The following is an 18425-nucleotide window of genomic DNA, read 5'->3' as shown; positions in this document are numbered from 1 at the left end:
CTTGTTGGATCATCAATATTTATGCAATGTTGTTGTAACAAGTTGCAACAACATTGATGAGTCAACAAGCATCAACTGAACATCATTAACAATACTGTTCACAGGGTGTAGCACAACATTGTTCACTCCTGTTTTTACAACTTGCATCAACATGATGATTTTTACGCGTGTAAATCCAAGATTTTAGATATAATTCATATGACTCTTTTTACTATTATTATAACAGTGATAATTAACCAGGAAAAGATTGCGAATTTTTAGTAATATTATCATTGAGTTTGCTGTATTAATAGAATGGTCGAGTTTCGAAACGATTTAATGCGAAGCGTTTCTTGTTTACGTCTTTGATGGTGTCGTAGCCTGTTTTTAACATACTTGAGATGACATGTGCGTGACGAGATCCCTACGTTGGTAACTTAAAGCACTCGGTGAATTCGTTACGAAATTTGCATGCACGAGTTCAGAAACAAGGAGGAGAAAAGAGATTGAAGATATTATTATACACGAAGCAAAATTGCCATGTACAGCTAGTGCTGAAGTCTGACTCTCATAGTTCTGAAAGCGTAAAAAAAATAATGCAGGAGCAAAAAACGTCTCAATTGCTGATTTTTCTAATAATTATAACAGTAAGAATCAGCAATGGATTCAGCATTAATCAAAACGTTGATAATTAATTTGGAAAAGGCTACGAGATTTTGTAAAATTATCAATTGAGTTTGCTGCGTTAACAATCTAACGTAATTTATCGGGTCGACTTTCGAAACACTCGAAAACAATACTTGCATGCATGTTCACATTTCTATACGTAAAAAACATATGCCGTTAACTCAAGCTAATTCAAGGCGCAGGTAGAAAAGTCAAAAGGTTCTTTGTATATTTCAGGCAGCTATAGTTGTTGAATATTGATCTGTTTATAGGAATTATAATCAACATGTATGATGTATAGGTGCCAAGAACTTGAATAATCGAATAGAAGGTATATTAGTCTTGGATAAACGTTGTGAGGAAGGCGACAAGTATTTGGGAAATTAGCTATAATAATTGTTAAGTTCTTTCAAAAGCCAGCGCCGCAAACTTGGCATGCTCTAAACCTAATCGCTATATTTGTGTCTACTTATGCATCATAAAAGTCTGACAGTGTTTTCTGTTTGTCTTTAATTTAGTAAACATGCCAAGCTGGTTGCATGATGTAATAAAATAATTATTGTACTCTATGTCAATATGTAGTCATTTGTTCCAACTTATTCAGGTAAAAAATTCAGTGGTTTCGTCTATTCGGCTTCCAATTGTAAGTATTGTCAAACGAAGAAAAGGTAGCTTTACAGTGATTGCCGTGTAAAGTGAGTGAGTGAGTACAACTACGGGATTCGTCATTTCCGCGCCAAACTCGGTGCTTTTGTCTGCGCCATCTGACAAAACACGTAGCAGTGGCGTTTTGGAATACGTAATTAACCAACAAACGTGCACTCATTCAAAACCTCGACGATTACAAGTTTTGGTTGATGGCGTAAGCAAACACAGCTTGGCACAGTTGAAGGGAAAACGAGTCAACCGGAACCTCCGCTTTTGCGATGCTGGTGCAATGCTCTTGCTACTGAGCTACATAGGTAGCTGACAAGAGCAAGCGTGGTTAATGTATATAGGTGAGGGTAAATCAATCGTAATTCCGGCTGGAGGACCTATAGTTGGCTCAGTTTTCCTTCAACTGTTTCTGGCTCGAATTTGAAGTGTGTATCATTCCACTTGAACTTGACCTTTTAAACCCTATAACTTCAGGATAGTTTTCAAACCCGAATCCCACATTTAAGCTCAAAAGCAAGCATGTAGTGTGGGCAATAGTGTTAGTGAATTTTGCAAGGTCGGGCTCTTGAAACATTATCTACGTCCCAAAATATTATTAAATTGATAAAATTATTAGTATACTTAGTTGAATTATTTGGAAATATAAGGTTTACAAAGACACAGCATGGAAAGTTCCAGACCTGGAAGGAAAAAATAAACTCATCTAAAACTTTCAATTTCCAACGTTGGTTACAGCTATAGTTATTAATCATCCCAACTGGGAGATCGCATGTTGTGCAGATTCTAAAATCTCGAGTGGCGGACACAGCAAAACAAAAGTCACACTGATAAAACGTTTTAGGAAGCTGATGACATACAGAACCAACCAACGAAGACTCGGGAAATGACTGTAAAGCCAACAGTAATTAAGCTAGAGTGAGAGCTAACTATAGATCATATTGTAAAGATTCCTTGCCTAATTCCCTACTGAACAAATTAATCCCTTTTTAGAAGAATAATTATTTTAAAACCGTTGTTAACAGCAGCCTATTTTTTATAGAATGGAATGCAATGATATATATTATGCGTTCAAATAAAATGACTGCGCAGGTATGAAACACTTTATGGTATCCACATTTCAATATCTTACACAAATTGGAAAACCTCGCGCGATACCACTTCGGAATTTTTTACTGTCATTTCAAGCAGCAATTTATTCTTTGACCTTGGCAGCATAATCTAGTTGCTACTTAAGGATCTGCATGGCTACGCAGTTAAGTAGTTATTCAGCCATCTGCATGGTCGGCAGGGAAGTAGTTACTCATCATTATGTCTAGATACTCATCAACGGTGACTGCGCAACTTTGTGGCTATTGATTTATCTGGCTGCTGAGCCAAGTGGTTCTTAACCGTATATCTGACCGTAAATTCAAGTGGCCACTTCTTGCGTCAACTGAGTTATCTACTGTAACTCCGTCATCAAATGATTGCAGTCGCGGCAAAATCGTGAATGCATCCAGGCCGAAAATCCGAATATCAAGCATTGTATCCATTTTTTTGACTTCTGAAATCGCGAATTCTTTTCCGTGTTCAAATCGTCCGTTGTTGTGGACACAAATAGCAATATGGTGCCAGAAATTCAGATTCTCTCGGCCCTTATTGCAAGAAAGTAATTATTGCTTTGGTTAGACGACAGCAAATATTTCTATGATTGCGAATAGAGTAACTTGACGCCTCTCGCGAGTAGCGAGTTGTGAGTGGCAGTTCACTCGCGAGTAACGAGTAGCAAGTGGCAATTCACTCGCGAGTAACGAGTAGCAATTGGCAATTCATTCGCGAGTAACGAGTAGCGACTGTCCGAGTCACACGCAAATGAGTAGCGATTTTATAAATGATAATTTATGCAATTACATAATTATTTGCTCACACTCGCATTTTGTGTCTATAATTTGGGGTATTCCAATTCTTAAACTTCGCAATTGTGACAACCTGCAATAAAATTAGTTGTAGTATATAATTATATACATTGCAATCGGCTCCTCGCGCCTTTTTGTTGTGTCTATTGGCTTTCTCAGTAGTGAGACGATTGGTTTTTAGTTTACTACCTTAAACCACAAATAGGAATGGTATAATGTTTACTCTTGTTGTGATGTCTCAAATTATATAAGTCAGAAACCCAAAATCTAAGTTATGTGTACTTAGAAAATAAGATATTACCTTTACTTTGGCAACTGACAATGAAGCGTCGTATTGAATAAATAAACAAGCACGAGATAAAACGAATGACCACGCGGTTCTTGAATGACTACGCGAGTTATTTCATTCTACAGTTAGCAAATGGTTGGTGTTCATTATCCGAAGTCTCCATGAACCTTCTTAGTCGCGTTTCGAAGTATTTACACAGGAAGAACCCAATTAATAGAATATATATGGTTTTGAGACCAAATAAAACTACAATACAACTCATTAACTATGCATGTTGAGGTAGATTTATGCCAAAAATTTTCCTTTTTTATTATGGAGTCATATTTCCGCCAATATTCATGTCGCTTTACTTTGGATATATTTTTATAATTGAAGTTAAATTCGACATTGAAGTCGTTCAATACCCAACATATTTCTAAAATTAAAGTTAAATTGGACATTGAAGTAGTTTAATATGCAACATATTTCTGAATATTTGGTAATTTAGGCTACAATGGATATTGAATACGCCGTTTACTCGGCACTTCGATGTTCGAAAATTGTTGAAAATATTTCAACATGCGAATGCGGAAAGCTCAATATTGGCGGTGATGAATATAAGCGCGAAATGTCCGCCAATATTAATTATGATAAAGAGGGGCTAACCCCCCTGCTACGTTATTTCGTGCCCAGGCATTATCGGACTCTTACTACCACGTGACACGCGCAAAAGTCGCGCATGTGGTAATGCGTTCTTGTCTGTTTTCTCTGCGACCTGTGCTGCGACAAAGCAAGCGTTTCGTAAATATAGATTTTAGCCATTTTTTATCGCGTAGCATTGTTAGAGTTCACTGAATGAGATGTCGTCTGATTTAGTCACCGGAGATTTAGTTAATGCTGCGCACGAGACTGTTGTCTTAATCGCTTTGCAACTTCTAACAGAACCGCTCTAGCAGAGCTTATTTCATCCGCATTCATCCCGAAAGAAAAACTAACAATGCTACGCGATAAAAAATGGCTAAAATCTATATTTACGAAACGCTTGCTTTGTCGCAGCACAGGTCGCAGAGAAAACAGACAAGAACGCATTACCACATGCGCGACTTTTGCGCGTGTCACGTGGTAGTAAGAGTCCGATAATGCCTGGGCACGAAATAACGTAGCAGGGGGGTTAGCCCCTCTTTATCATAATTAATATTGGCGGACATTTCGCGCTTATATTCATCACCGCCAATATTGAGCTTTCCGCATTGGCATGTTGAAATATTTTCAACAATTTTCGAACATCGAAGTGCCGAGCAAACGGCGTATTCAATATCCATTGTAGCCTAAATTACCAAATATTCAGAAATATGTTGCATATTAAACTACTTCAATGTCCAATTTAACTTTAATTTTAGAAATATGTTGGGTATTGAACGACTTCAATGTCGAATTTAACTTCAATTATAAAAATATATCCAAAGTAAAGCGACATGAATATTGGCGGAAATATGACTCCATACTTATCACCAATGACATTGATCGTTGAAAATATAAATTACGTGGCCTTTAATGTTGCACATTAATTGCCGTTGTTGCTGAAACCATTTGTTCCTTTCTCGTCACTTTTCCATTGTGTTTTAGCCAAACTTACCAATTGCATTCGTCTTGCTAAGCTCTTCAACCTTGACTTGAAAGATATGTTAAGTAAAAGATTGCTATTGGTTTATCTGTGCAAAATACAATGGATATGTGATGAGAAAGATACAATTTTTTGCAAAAATCTGCCTCAACATAGTTAATGAGTTGTATTGTAATTTTAATGTGGTCTCCGACCGTCTATATTCTATTATCATCCACTTTATCGTTTACCCAATTTTGATTTATCAGCTTAACTGCAATTGACTGCGTCCAAATAAAGGTCTGAGCATGCGCATTTCTTAAAAACGTTGCTCGGCTGCAAATAATGCTCTGGGTATGCGCATTGATGTCAATTTCGTAAACAATAATGGCGACTCTTTTTGCTGAAGTTTTGAACTTTCGACAAATCACGCTATTTTGCTCGAACTCGTCTAATAATTAATTATTATCTTTGCTGAAACGACATCGTGATTTCCACCAATTTCACAGTGCATGACCACGTGACAACTGTTAATGTATGTACTTGATGTTGTTGGAAGTTTTGAAAGTAATTTTGTCGATCGACAATATTTGTAATAGTTAATAACTGTTTGAGAGCAAGAGGAAAATTATTTTCCTGGAATATGACAATATTAGGTAAATATATTTTACCATTGCAGTCGCCGTTGCTGTTGCAGTTCCCTAACTCACACGCGGCTACACTATAGTTTGTCTAATTGTGTGTTTGGTAAATAGTTGGGTTCTTTTTGTGCAAATTCCTATGAACGTAGCTAAGAAGGTTCATAGAAACTTCGGATTGATAAAGAATACCATGTGTGCATCGGCTGAAAAATGCTTTATTGCCAGTTGCCGAAGTCTTTAAAGGTAGTTTCTTATCTTTTGAATACTCATAATTATAACTTAAATTTTGGTGAAGAAAGGCTTCTTCCCTTATAACAAATCTATATTAGGATAACAGGATAAGTGAATTCACGGTGCGTCGGAAAAAAAGAGGAACAAAAATTGAATATATTTCTATACTTTAACTGATTATATGACCAATAATTATATTGTTATGACCAATTTCCAGTCGGTTGCTATGGTGATTTTTAACTCTCTTCGGTTAATGTTGAGATAAAAACAGATTTAATAGGTTTTCGTTTAAATAACCAATTCAGGCATGTTTTAACTCGAAAAGCAATGCCGAATAATGCCGCATCAGAGATGACCGATTTTAAATTGGTCGATAAGCAGTGTATAATAAAATGTGCAATTATTAACTATATAGTCAAATGAAAGTAACATTCAGTTATAACCTCATAACCTTAGATGGCAATTTGTGCATAAACGATATCAGTTTCCTTCAGATATAGATATCAAGATTAGCAGCCATTCAACAACAAAGTGAAGGATTTTGGCCAACATGATCCACAGGAACCTCCGCATTTTCCAGACCAACGCAAATTGTCACTGCTCATCGAGGCTGCAAAAACTTTTCTCACGCAGACTGGGAATGAGTAGAAGTCGTAGGCAATAACTTGGGGCAAGTGAAAGCTAGTTCCAGTCAAATCCACTTTGAAACTACCTTTTCTTTTTTGAGCACTGCAGGAATTGGAAAAACAATCTCTTGCCTCGGCGTAAGGTCTTCTTGCAGTTCCAGGGTAATTTGTAGTGGCGAAAGCAAAGTCGTTTCTTTTGACACGTCTTTCAGACAATAAGAATCTAATCTGTTAAAATCAAAATATTGAAGTAAAATTATTTGCAATTATATTGGAACGTAAACAAAAGGCCATTCAGTGATACTCGCTGACTGAAAGATGAACCTTAGAAGTGTTTAGCCAGCTAATGCCTATATAAAATTATGTAGTGATAATGATTATAATCATTATAGGCACGGTAAAAATACACTTTTACCTTTTCGAAGTATGTCTTTTCTTCCCTCATCTTATTTTTGTTATGACTTCCACCATAATTATTTTTATGTTCGGGTAAGGAGATATATTCCAAAGGAGTACTTTCCATGTTTGCGCAATAAATTACAGCTGCATTTGTACATTCTGGCCAATCCAGATAAATAAGGTATTCACCATCATGACGGTAGCCAAACGTAGTGTGATAATCTTTGCAGGTCTTTGGATCTGTTTTTGGAAGATATGGATACTGTACGCCTTAATTTCAAAGAGGTTTCAAATCTAGTTTTAGCGTTATTATTAAATATTTCAATATTGCATTCGCTGAAAAATTGTGTTGGGGGTCCCAAAGATGCAAAGTGAAATTGATGTGAAAGTGATTTCAGCAAACATAACTCAAATAAATGCATTTATATTATTCAAGGTCATGCGCAACATTGTTGTCACATTTTAAAGGACCTTAATAAAACTTTAAAGTTTGAAAAGGAATTAATCGCGCGCAACATGAATATGTGACAACCCCCCCAAATTTATCGTCTCCAGTACGCCCAACGAGCAAAGTGATGTTATGAGAATTTGTAATTGAATCGAATTATTATATTTCTACAAATTACTTTTATTGAGCTTTTTCATAAAATAAATAGAAAGATTTTTTTCTTGTGTTTCTATACAGTTATCGAAACACTCGAAATAACGTTGTTTATACCTCGTCCTCCCAAACTCCTACGCGTGTTTCTGTAACTGTATAGAAAAACGGAAAATGTTTTGATAGATTTCATGTTACACTGCAACTTACAAAATATTTGACAACTTGCTCCATCATGCTGATCGGGACAATTTAAATTGATCTTCTTTCCAGTTTCATGACTTTGTGTCTAGATTAAAAATCATATAGTTAATTTTCACTCCAAATGACGTCATCGGAATAAAAAACTGGATGCCTTAAAGTGGAAATTAGTTGGAATGCGGTTGCCTATAAAATGATACATGCCGTTAGGTTTCCTATTTAGCATATGTTTTGTGTACTGTATTTTACGGCAAATATTTAGAAAAAAGTTGTTCAAAATTATTTACTTATTCCACATGTGGGACCACATTGTACTGTCCTAAAAAGAATGTCGTGATCTTCAATAATTTAAGGTAATATCGTTTAGGACGCGCTGCCCGAATTAGGTAATTACATACGTATGTGAAGATATTACAATATGAGTACACCTTCATTTCATATAAATCATAATATGCAGTGATGAAAATACCTGTGGCTGTGAATCAGTTACAATCTCGTAATAGGAAAATCCTTTATGATAAATATAAAACTCTGGAGGTCTCTCCGTTTTAGTTGCGTCATTCAACTCACACTTCTGCAACGAACTGTTGACAGTCGAATACTCGTAATTGATGGCTTTGCATTTAGGATTAGATGCACACGACAGACCACATTGATGAAAGTCCTCAACGACGTAAGTCGCCACAACATGTCCAATAAAAACCTTATCTAGTTGTGACATGAAAACGAATTTTAATAGTTTCGAAAAATTATAGTAGCAAAGGTAGACCGGTACTTTTTGCAGTGAGAATTTTAATTTTAATAAACAACAGGTGATGGGCATAATTATATCTTGTTCCAATACTGCATAAAATTAGGTAAATAAAATAGGAACTATTTTAATATATTATATTTATTAGTGTTAAATAAATGTAACTTTCAACATCTTAATAATATTTCGTCAAAAGCTTACCTTTACCAACCATCATAAACTGAGCGCTGGAGAAGGGATCTTTGTCAACAATTTCGCACAAAACCCAGGATTCGATCGTCACGACGACGACGAACACAATCGATGAAGAATGTGGAAAATTTTCTTTTATCCATGTCTGTTCATAAAAAGATATGTCTTATCAAATTGCGTTAAGTAATTAGAGTGCATTCCAATTCACTCAAATTAAAAGCTTCAAGCATGTACTTAATTTAGGGAAGCAACTTTTTGAAAATATCATGTAAATTATTTAAATTGCACTTAAGCGCTGTTTACACTACAATCAATTTTGCATATAGACTACCAATACAAATTAGTACGGGTACCCTGCATTATAGTGTAAACGTGACTTTAATTATACTTAGAGAAAATTAGTGTTTCTCAAAATACTTTCAACATTTTGTTTCAGCCAGAAACGGATATAAATGAAGGCCTGGGTTACTTTTGTTTGAGATTTAAAATTCTGATGAAAAAGAATGGGACATCTCCCGGAGACTAAGGGGCTGTTTACATGAGCCCGGTCACCCGAGATTCAACGAAGCGTGAGATGAATTTGAGATATTGAAATAAGCAAATAACATGATCCTGGCAGTCGTATAATCACCACAACAATAGCATGTGCTTGTTTGGTATCGTAAAGACTTATTTCAATACCTCAAAGTCATCTCACGCTTCGTTAAATCTCGGGTAAGAGGGCTCATGTAATCAGCCCCTAAGTATAGCGACCGCGCAGCTGATTTTTTTCCCTAAATAATGGCATGTAGTAAAAAGGGTGAAATGTTGCATGCTAAAGTATCAAAAAACATTAGGAATTCACAGATGTCTCAATAGTTAGCTATGTGCGGTGAATGATTAAGCATTCTCTCAAACGGAAATATGATGAACCTACAGTAAGGCGTATATTAATTAACTTTCAAGCAAATGATATTCTTTTATTTGTTTTGGTCCGAAGTGCTCAGTATTTTTCTTGCGGTGAAGAGAGTGTTCACCGGCTTTAATAATTCTTATATAGCAGCATTAACATCTACACGATAATACGCACGCAGTTTGAAACATTCGTTATAAAACGTCGTATCCCATGCGGCGTAACTTCTACATGAATATTTCGTATTTAAATTTCAACCTCAGAATTTTTTTCACTAAACAAGTACTTAATTTCTATATAGACAGGATGTTGTCTAAGAAAATGATTTTTTGTGGATTCTTTAAGCTCGTGGTATTTTGGTAGTGATTAAGCTTATTTTAGTATCCTATTTCGTGGCTATTTAAGCATTCGATATTTTGGGAGAAAAATTTCACCCGACACTAAAAGTATCTTCTAAAGCGTCTATCTCATTTCACTTAATATTTCTAATCTAGCCATTTCATCTTAAACCGCTTCTCATTAACATGGTATAAAAATAAATATTGAAATACCTTTGTGAAATACTTCATTCTTGCTTGATAATGTTTGATGTTTTCTTCCGCGGCAATAACGGCCAAGCTATACTTCATACACATGTGTGAAATATAGCTACGCTGAGATAACCTGCGCGGAGTACATCTCATGCAGTGTTCACCTGTCGCTAGAGTATTCATCTTGCAATTTTGATTGACGCGGGTTTACAAATTAAATGCACACTTTTGTTGCAAGTCGTAAAAGGGATAATAAAAAACATGCGAATTACCAGCCAAAGAAGCCTAACAGAGTATTAATAACAATTGTAATAAGTTTGACTTTTAATAATATGAGCAATTATTCTTAAATTCATCATGCAATGAAATTAGAACGAGATGTTAGGCTATAGCTAATATATAAATATGAGTACGTCTTAATTATCTTTGTCTCTTTACCAATTTTCTAATATTGCATACGTATACTGGATTATTCTGTATTAATTTTCTTCTCTTACAAATAAATGACATGCACTCTTCATTTCATTGAAATCGATTTTCAAATTTTCTAAGGAGTCCCTATATATAGTATTGAATCCTCCTAAATCTTTTAATGGACCTAAATTAAATTTTAATGGCTAGCGCGAAATCCTCACGCCATTAAAAACCATCTGACGAAGGTTGTGACATGCCTGTGAAAATTAATATGCATAATTATCTTAACCAAAATTAAATTCGTCGGATGCTCTGACATGGTTTATTGATATGGTACCAGTGTCAATAGCAACCATGAGAAATAAATGCAGTAAATGAAAGGAGGGTCGTGGTGCCAATGTAAATTATGACACTAAAAAGTAGATTTTTATTGTATGAGACAATACTAATACTGGTAACGCCCCTTCTTGACCGCATATTTAAGTGCTCAGTAGTGGGGCAATCGAGTTTTCCAACCCTGTCATCAAAGAATTGTAGTCGAGACAAAGTCATGTAAGCATAAAGAAAGGAAGTCAAAGTTTAAAGCATTGTTTCCAGTTTTTTTCAATTTAAAATGGGGGGTATTTTCCGTTTTCGAATCGTTTGTCGTTGGGCACACATGCATATGGCAATATTCTGCTAGCAGGATACCGCCACTTTAAAGCAAGCAAGTAATTATTTCTATCGTTATAACGAATATAGGCAAATATATTTTATATCATTAAATACGAAATTATTGATATTGTTAAATTCAAATACAACCCGTTTTCTGCTTTGTTATAAGCAAGCATATAATTATAAATCTCCTCAAAATTTATAGTTATCTCTTATATGACGTAGTGCACAATTAACATTAACAACATGCAGCCATATTGATTATTTTTCCATAAATATTCTTTGCGCACATTTTGAGCGCTATGAATAGCTGTTTAAAATCGCATGTGTTACTATTTAAAAAAAGTTATTTGCTTAAGCGAATAAACATTTTATTGCTTTCGTGGGGATTATAGGGGCTATTCAAGGACTGTGGGGCACGTGGAATGAGGTTTTTGGTTATATATTCATCGCAATTAAACTTGTACAACCTGTTGATTTTCCGGTTGAATATTGCAACATTTCAGTAAATTTACATATCACGATTCACGTGAATACGTGGGCCTACCGTATAAAGGTGAGCATGAACTGTTAGTTCAAGGTCATTGATTAACATTTCGGCATGTGTTTTGGCACACTGCCATTTATTTATACAAACCGGAGTATGTTACAATTCTTTATATACGGTCCTCACACAGAAAACAGAGCTCACCCGGTCTATCATTGCCACCAGAGTATTGGTCTTCATAAATTTATTTTACTATATGAGCTGCACCGCGAATTTAAAGCGATAAAAAACTTTTAGCTTGCTAAAGTGTATAAATGGAGCCTAAATTTCTAGCCTAATTTCATAATATAGCCACGTTAAACTAAGACGCTTCGTTTTACAACCGATAAACTTGTCCACTTCACAAATCTATATTACGATAAGTGAATCTACGGTTGTTCGAAAAAACAAATGACAAACAAAAATGAATATTTCTATGTTTAGCTCAACTAATTATATTCGTAACATGTAAAAACTGATTGTTGATATGACCATTTTCAAGTTGCTTTCACTCGTGATTTTCGACCATGCAAGTTTATTCCGTTAAATGGGATAAATAGCTACAGCCAAAATTGTGGTTTAAATAACGAATTTTCGGATGTTTCAATTAGTTATATATTGGTGAAAAAGAATGCATCTGAGATGGTGGATTTTAAAGAGGTCGACCAGCAGTGTAATGTGGTGCAATTAACCATATATATCCAAGCGCAAATCTTTTCACCATTTTAGCTTGCAATTTGTGAATAAACTATTATACTAGTTCACTTCAGATAGACATCAGGATTAGCAGCCATTCAACAACAAACTGAAGGATTTCGGCGAACATTCTCCACAGTAACCTCCACACTTTCCAGACCAACGTAAGTTGTCACTGCTCATCGAAGCCGCATAAACTTTTTTCACGCAGCTTGGGTACGAGTTGAAGCCGTAGGCAATAGCGTTGGGCAAATGAAAGCTAGTTCCAGTCAAATCCACTTTGAAACTTCCTTTTCTATTGTCAACACTGCAGGAATATGAATAACAATCGCTCGCGCTGGCGTAGGGTGTCTTAGCGGATCCAGGGTAATTTGTAGTGGTGAAGAAATAGTCGTCTCCCTTGACACTTTTTTCAGGCAATACGATTCTAATCTGTTAAAGTCAGAATAGTTAAGTATAACAGGATTATCCAAATGCCTAATATTATACGTATGGTATAAAAATTGTAATAATTATTGTTGATGGTCACCACTGATCATCACTATTATTTTAAGCTTTCTTGAAAAAAACTTCAAATTCCAGTTAATATATGCTATAAAAAAAACTTGAAACTTCTTCGAAGGATATACTGAATTTGATGATTTAATCCTCGCCCCCGGTATGAAAGCTAGATGAGTTATTCATCTTCCGAATAAGAAGGAAGCAATTAAGTATATAGCTAGCTAAATTTATGGAGGAAACTTTTATGCGTATATCAGTGCTTGCGCCAATACAATTGTCTATATAATTCCTAATGCATGATGAAAGAATTTGCCTTCCTCCTAGCAATTTTTAACCTATTTTTAATCTAGCCATTATGGCAAAGAAAACACTAGAAAGCTTCTTATTCATAGTGCATTGCAGCAAGTCAAAGACGACATTTTGTTGTTTCGAGACACACTGCATGTATGGTTGAAAGTCAATGTAGCAAAAAGAAAGATTACAAGTTTTGTTTTCTCTATAGAAGGGGTCTTTCCCTGTTGCGCCCCCTCCCGTAGTGTACCGCCCTTTACTAAAAAAATTTACTAAAAGATTTCGCAAAAATGTCCTAATTAGTTCAAAACGTCGAGAGAAGTGCTTTTGTCTATTCTTGGCAGTTGTTATAGTTATAGCTATAATATCGGAACATAACCAAACGAGCTTTGCCATGCAGTTATACTCGCTGGACTTAAAATCTATCGATTAAAAGTGCTTAGCGAGCACATGGCGCTTCTGTAATTTTAACGATTATGCATAATAAAATACAACTTTACTTTTTTGAAGTATGTCTTTTCTTCTCTCATCTTATTTTTTTTATGACTTCCAGCATAATTGTTTTCATGTTCAGTCAAGGAGATATATTCCAAAGGAGTACTTCCCATGTTTGCGCAATAAATTACAGCTGCATGTGTACATTCTGGCCAATCCAAATAAATACGGTATTCACCGTCATGACGGTAGCCAAACGTAGTTTGATAATCTTTGCAGGTCTTTGGATCTGTTTTGGAAGATATAAATAATGTACGCTCAATTTGAATCAGGTTTCAATTTTACTCGTCCGAGCTGTTACGGTGTAAATCCACATGTATAATAATGCACCAGGGGTGGGGGACTGATAACGTTGGACCGATAGAAGTAATATTTTCTAAAGTTTTAAACGAACAATGGTTTTGGGGTACATAAACCAAAACACTGATTAAAATTCAACCCATGCAGGGTTAGCGCTAAACTTGCTTTGAACAACTGGTCCCTGGCGTAGATAATCATATACATCTGGGTTACAAGGCGAATATGTACGCTCTAAGAAAAAACCATTGCAGAAGAATGCAATTTTATTCGAGATATCGAAATGTTAAAATTATATCCGAAAAAACGCTCTTAAGTAAGTGGATATAAAAGTTGTACATGCAAACGCGCTTTTTCATATTACTACATAAATAAGTAATGAATGATGACTCTTACATACACAAAGATAGGGTTTTTTTGTTTATGCATTTGTGGGTAGAATAAACAAATTTATACGCGATGATGAAAAATCAAATAAATTTAATCATTACGCGCTATAGACGATTAAAAATACTACACTGCAACTTACAAAATATTTGACAACTTGCTCCATCATACTGATCGGGACAATTTAAATTGAGCTTCTTTCCAATTTCATTACTGTGTGTCTAGGTTTAAAATCGCATAGTTTGTGTTAATTAACATTTATGATGCCATCGAAATGAACTCTCGATGTCTTAATGCGGTAATTCATTAGAGTTATTTAGAAAATATGATACACGGCGTTATACGATTTCATAATTGGCATGCATATGTTTTGAGTGTTGTTTTTACAGCAATTATTGATAATAAAGACAAGCTGTTGAAAGCTATATTGGACCAACATGTACTTCCATAAAGGGAAAGCCGTAATCTTCAATAATTTAGGATTATAATATCGGTTGAGGAAGCGCTGCCCGAATTGTGTAATTACATACAAGGCCAAAAATTGATCAGGTTGTCGCATCAGGGGTGAAAAATGTTGTTAACAACTTGCATCAACATGATGATTTTTACGCGTGTACGTATGGGAAGTTATTGCAAATATAAATTAGTACTCTCTCATTTCATGTATAACATAGAGTAATGAAAATACCTGTGGGCGTGGCTTTGAATCAGTTACCATCTCGTAATAGGAAAATCCTTTACGATAAATATAAAACTCTGGAGGTCTTTCCGACTTAGTTGCGTCATTCAACTCACACTTCTGCAACGGACTGTTGACAGCCGAATGCTCGTAATTGATGGCTTTGCATTTAGGATTAGATGCACACAATAGACCACATTGATGAAAGTCGTGAACATTATAAGTCTCCAGAACATGTCCAATAACAGCGCTATCTGCAAGTTATGACATAAAAATAGATTTTTTACAGTCTCGATAACTTATTGTGACAAGTAAAGTAGATTATTTTTGCAACGCGAATTTAAATTTTAATAAACAGGTGATGAGCATAATACCTGCATATGCCTACTTTATACTGATAAAATTAGCTGTATATAAAACAACTCGAAACTATATAACAAACGGAGAGTCAAAATTTTTAAAACACTTTCTGAATAATTGTGCTGATGCAATTTACATTTATTTGAACATCATATTTCTTCAAAAGCCTACCTTTTCCAACCATCATTAGCTGAGCACCGGAGAAGGAGTCTTTGTCAACAATTTCGGACAAAACACAGGACTCGATCATGATAACGACGACGAGTACAATAGATGAAGATAGCGGAAACGTTTCTCTTATCCATGTCTGTTTATAAGAAAATATGAAAGTTTCAATGTTTTACCAAATGGCTGTAAATAATCAGTTGAAACAATAAGTTTCAACCCCTTAATATCGGGAGTCATCTTGCTAAAATGTAGAATGTAAATTATTAAAATGACTACTTAATTTTACTAAAATAATTCATTTTACTCTAAATACTTTTATATACGCTTTGCTTCTGACAAAATCAATCCAGATAAAGGCTTGCATGGGGTTGCTTTCATTTGAGATTTGAAATTCGGATGAGAAGAAATAGGACATTGATTTTACCGGAGGCGAAGTATAAAAGTATAGAAGTTGCCATTCCAAACAACATTAGACAGTTAAAAAAGCATTCCATGAGCGGTGAATGATTAAGCATTCTCTCATCAAAATACGATTAACATATATGCAATAGGCCTTTTAATGTTTTGGCCAGAAGAGCTTCATGCCTTTTCTGAGGTGAACGGACAGTTACTACCTGTAACCACGCTTACAATGTATATATTGAAAACGCAGCAGGTCTTAAGCCCTGCACGGTCGGTCATGCATACAGTGTTTGAAACGTGTGTTGTAAAACGCCGAGTCCCAGCGGAGTTCCTACGCTTATTTCATACATAATTATTTCGTATTTCAACCTTGATCGTGCAGTGTTTTCTACCTGGCAAGTATACTTTCGTCTCAGGTATTTTTAAGCCGTCGGTGCATGGCTACATGTTATGGTAGCTAATTGACAAAGAAACCAGAGCGTCTATCTGATTCACTGAATATTTCTTATCAACCTCTCCCTCACATTCACATTGTAAAAATAAATATAATACTATACCTTGGTAAAATATTTTATTCTTGCTGGATAATGTTTGATGTTTTCTTGTGCGGCAATAACGCCAATAACGGCCGGCATGCAATAACCTGCGCGGAATATGTCATGCATGTAGTTGGCTCAGTCACCTGTCGCTAGAATATATTCATTTTGCTATTGCACCTTTTGCATAATACACCAACTTTTGATTTAGGCAAGAAGAAGGAAATTTCCGAATTTCCAACTAAAATGAAATTTTAATGACTCGCCATATCTTCTACAGCAGCAATGCGTTGGATTATCGAAGAAACAAAATCGGCCTAAAATCGATTTAAATTATCATGGGAGTATCAAAAAATGTATATACGTTTAGTGTATAAAAATATGTAAACAATCACTTGAATCAAAATTTTCCTCAAGACTTTCCTTATTCAAAATTTTAAATTCGGATGTGTAAAGAGAATGGGACATTTGCCGAAAACAAAGTATAGCGGCTGGAGTTGAGTCCCAAAACAACAATAGATAGTTAAAAAAAGCATTGCATGCGCGGTAAATGACTAAGCATTCTCTTACCATAATATATACGATTAACATATAGTAAGACGTGCAGCTATTTTTCTATAGCTATAACAACAGCGTTATCTTTCACATTGTTCGGTTTTCTTTGTTTTCATTGGGGAATATTTTTTTTTTTCAATATAGTGCAATGGTGCAATGTTCCCCCAATGTTTTACTCGTTTATTAGAAGACAATTGTTTGGAACAAAATCATTTCCTTTCTATTATTATATTATATAAATGCAACCTCGCCAATGAGGAAAATAAGTTTATAGCTTTAATCACTATAGCTTTAATCACTCTTAAAATGTGGATATATAGGGGGTATTGAAAACATAGCGGGGTTTAGACCTCCATACGTAGTTTGAAACATGTGCTATAAAACGCCGAATCCCGGTGATGCACATATTTCTTATTTCAGCCTTGACCAGTGTTTGCTACCTGGCAAGTACTTCATTTTTTATAGACGCGCTGAAAAATGAATTTTCGGGATTTTTTAAGCTGTGGGTACCTATTATGGTAAAGAAATTTCAACCCTAAAAGTATGTGTCACAGCGTCAATCTGATTCGCTGAATATTTCTTATCATGATCAACCTCTCCCTTCACATTTACATTGTAAAAATGAATATTATACTATACCTTTGTAAAATATTTCATTCTTGCTTGACAATTTTTGATACTTTCTTCTACGGCAATTGCGAGCTAAGCTCTATATTTCGTGCGTGAAAAATAGTCACACTGGGATAACCTGCGCGGAATATAATTATATCATGCAGTGTGCACCTGTCGCTTGAATACTCATTTCTTAATTTGCAATTTTACAATTGATGTACATTTGTACATCAATTATAATGTACAAATGTACATTTTTGTTGTAAGTGGTAAAAAGAGGTAATAAAAAACACGAATTACCAGTCAAAAGAGAGTTATCAAATAATATTGTAATAAGTTTAACTATGAATATGACACAATTATTCAAAATTTTACCCTGTACTGTTATTGGAACGAGTTGCTATAATATATAATTATGTGTACGTCTTAACTATCTTTGTCTCTTTACCAATTTCTGATATTGCGTTAGAAATTTATTCGTATTTCTTTTATTACAAATATTTGCAAAAAAATGTTTGTTCTCTTACAAATACATGCTTAATTGCATTGAATCGATATATGAGTATAAAGGAACCCCGTTGATCAGTTCTTTCTAAACCTGTTAATGAACTAAAATGATATTTTAATTGCTCACGCAAAACTTATTCCGCCGATAAAATCCATGTGTCAACTAAAAATATATATTCTTAAATATAATTAAATTTTCTTCCATTTTTTTAAACC

The 18425-nt window shown here is 34.9% G+C and overlaps 2 protein-coding genes across 2 annotated transcripts; both read right to left on the bottom strand.

Annotated features, from left to right (window-relative positions):
* Positions 1-6084: 6084 nt before the first annotated feature.
* On the bottom strand, positions 6085-10234 carry LOC114533424. Its single transcript, XM_028554937.1, has 6 exons — positions 10151-10234; positions 8717-8852; positions 8234-8472; positions 7774-7852; positions 6982-7235; positions 6085-6794 (listed from the first exon to the last, which is right to left on the bottom strand). Exons 1-6 carry the CDS (start codon positions 10232-10234, stop codon positions 6450-6452), a joined length of 1137 nt encoding a protein of 378 aa, XP_028410738.1. The 3' UTR covers positions 6085-6449.
* Positions 10235-12173: 1939 nt separating this feature from the next.
* Positions 12174-16637, bottom strand: LOC114533441. The gene is made up of 6 exons (XM_028554959.1): positions 16557-16637; positions 15601-15736; positions 15079-15323; positions 14533-14611; positions 13712-13935; positions 12174-12851 (listed from the first exon to the last, which is right to left on the bottom strand). Exons 1-6 carry the CDS (start codon positions 16632-16634, stop codon positions 12507-12509), a joined length of 1107 nt encoding a protein of 368 aa, XP_028410760.1. The 5' UTR covers positions 16635-16637; the 3' UTR covers positions 12174-12506.
* Positions 16638-18425: the final 1788 nt, after the last annotated feature.

The sequence above is a fragment of the Dendronephthya gigantea genome, unplaced genomic scaffold, assembly GCF_004324835.1.
Source record: "Dendronephthya gigantea isolate DGI-Jeju-01 unplaced genomic scaffold, DenGig_1.0 000090F, whole genome shotgun sequence".
NCBI classification, from domain to species: domain Eukaryota; kingdom Metazoa; phylum Cnidaria; class Anthozoa; order Malacalcyonacea; family Nephtheidae; genus Dendronephthya; species Dendronephthya gigantea.
This window is presented reverse-complemented; position numbering and strand designations above follow the sequence as displayed.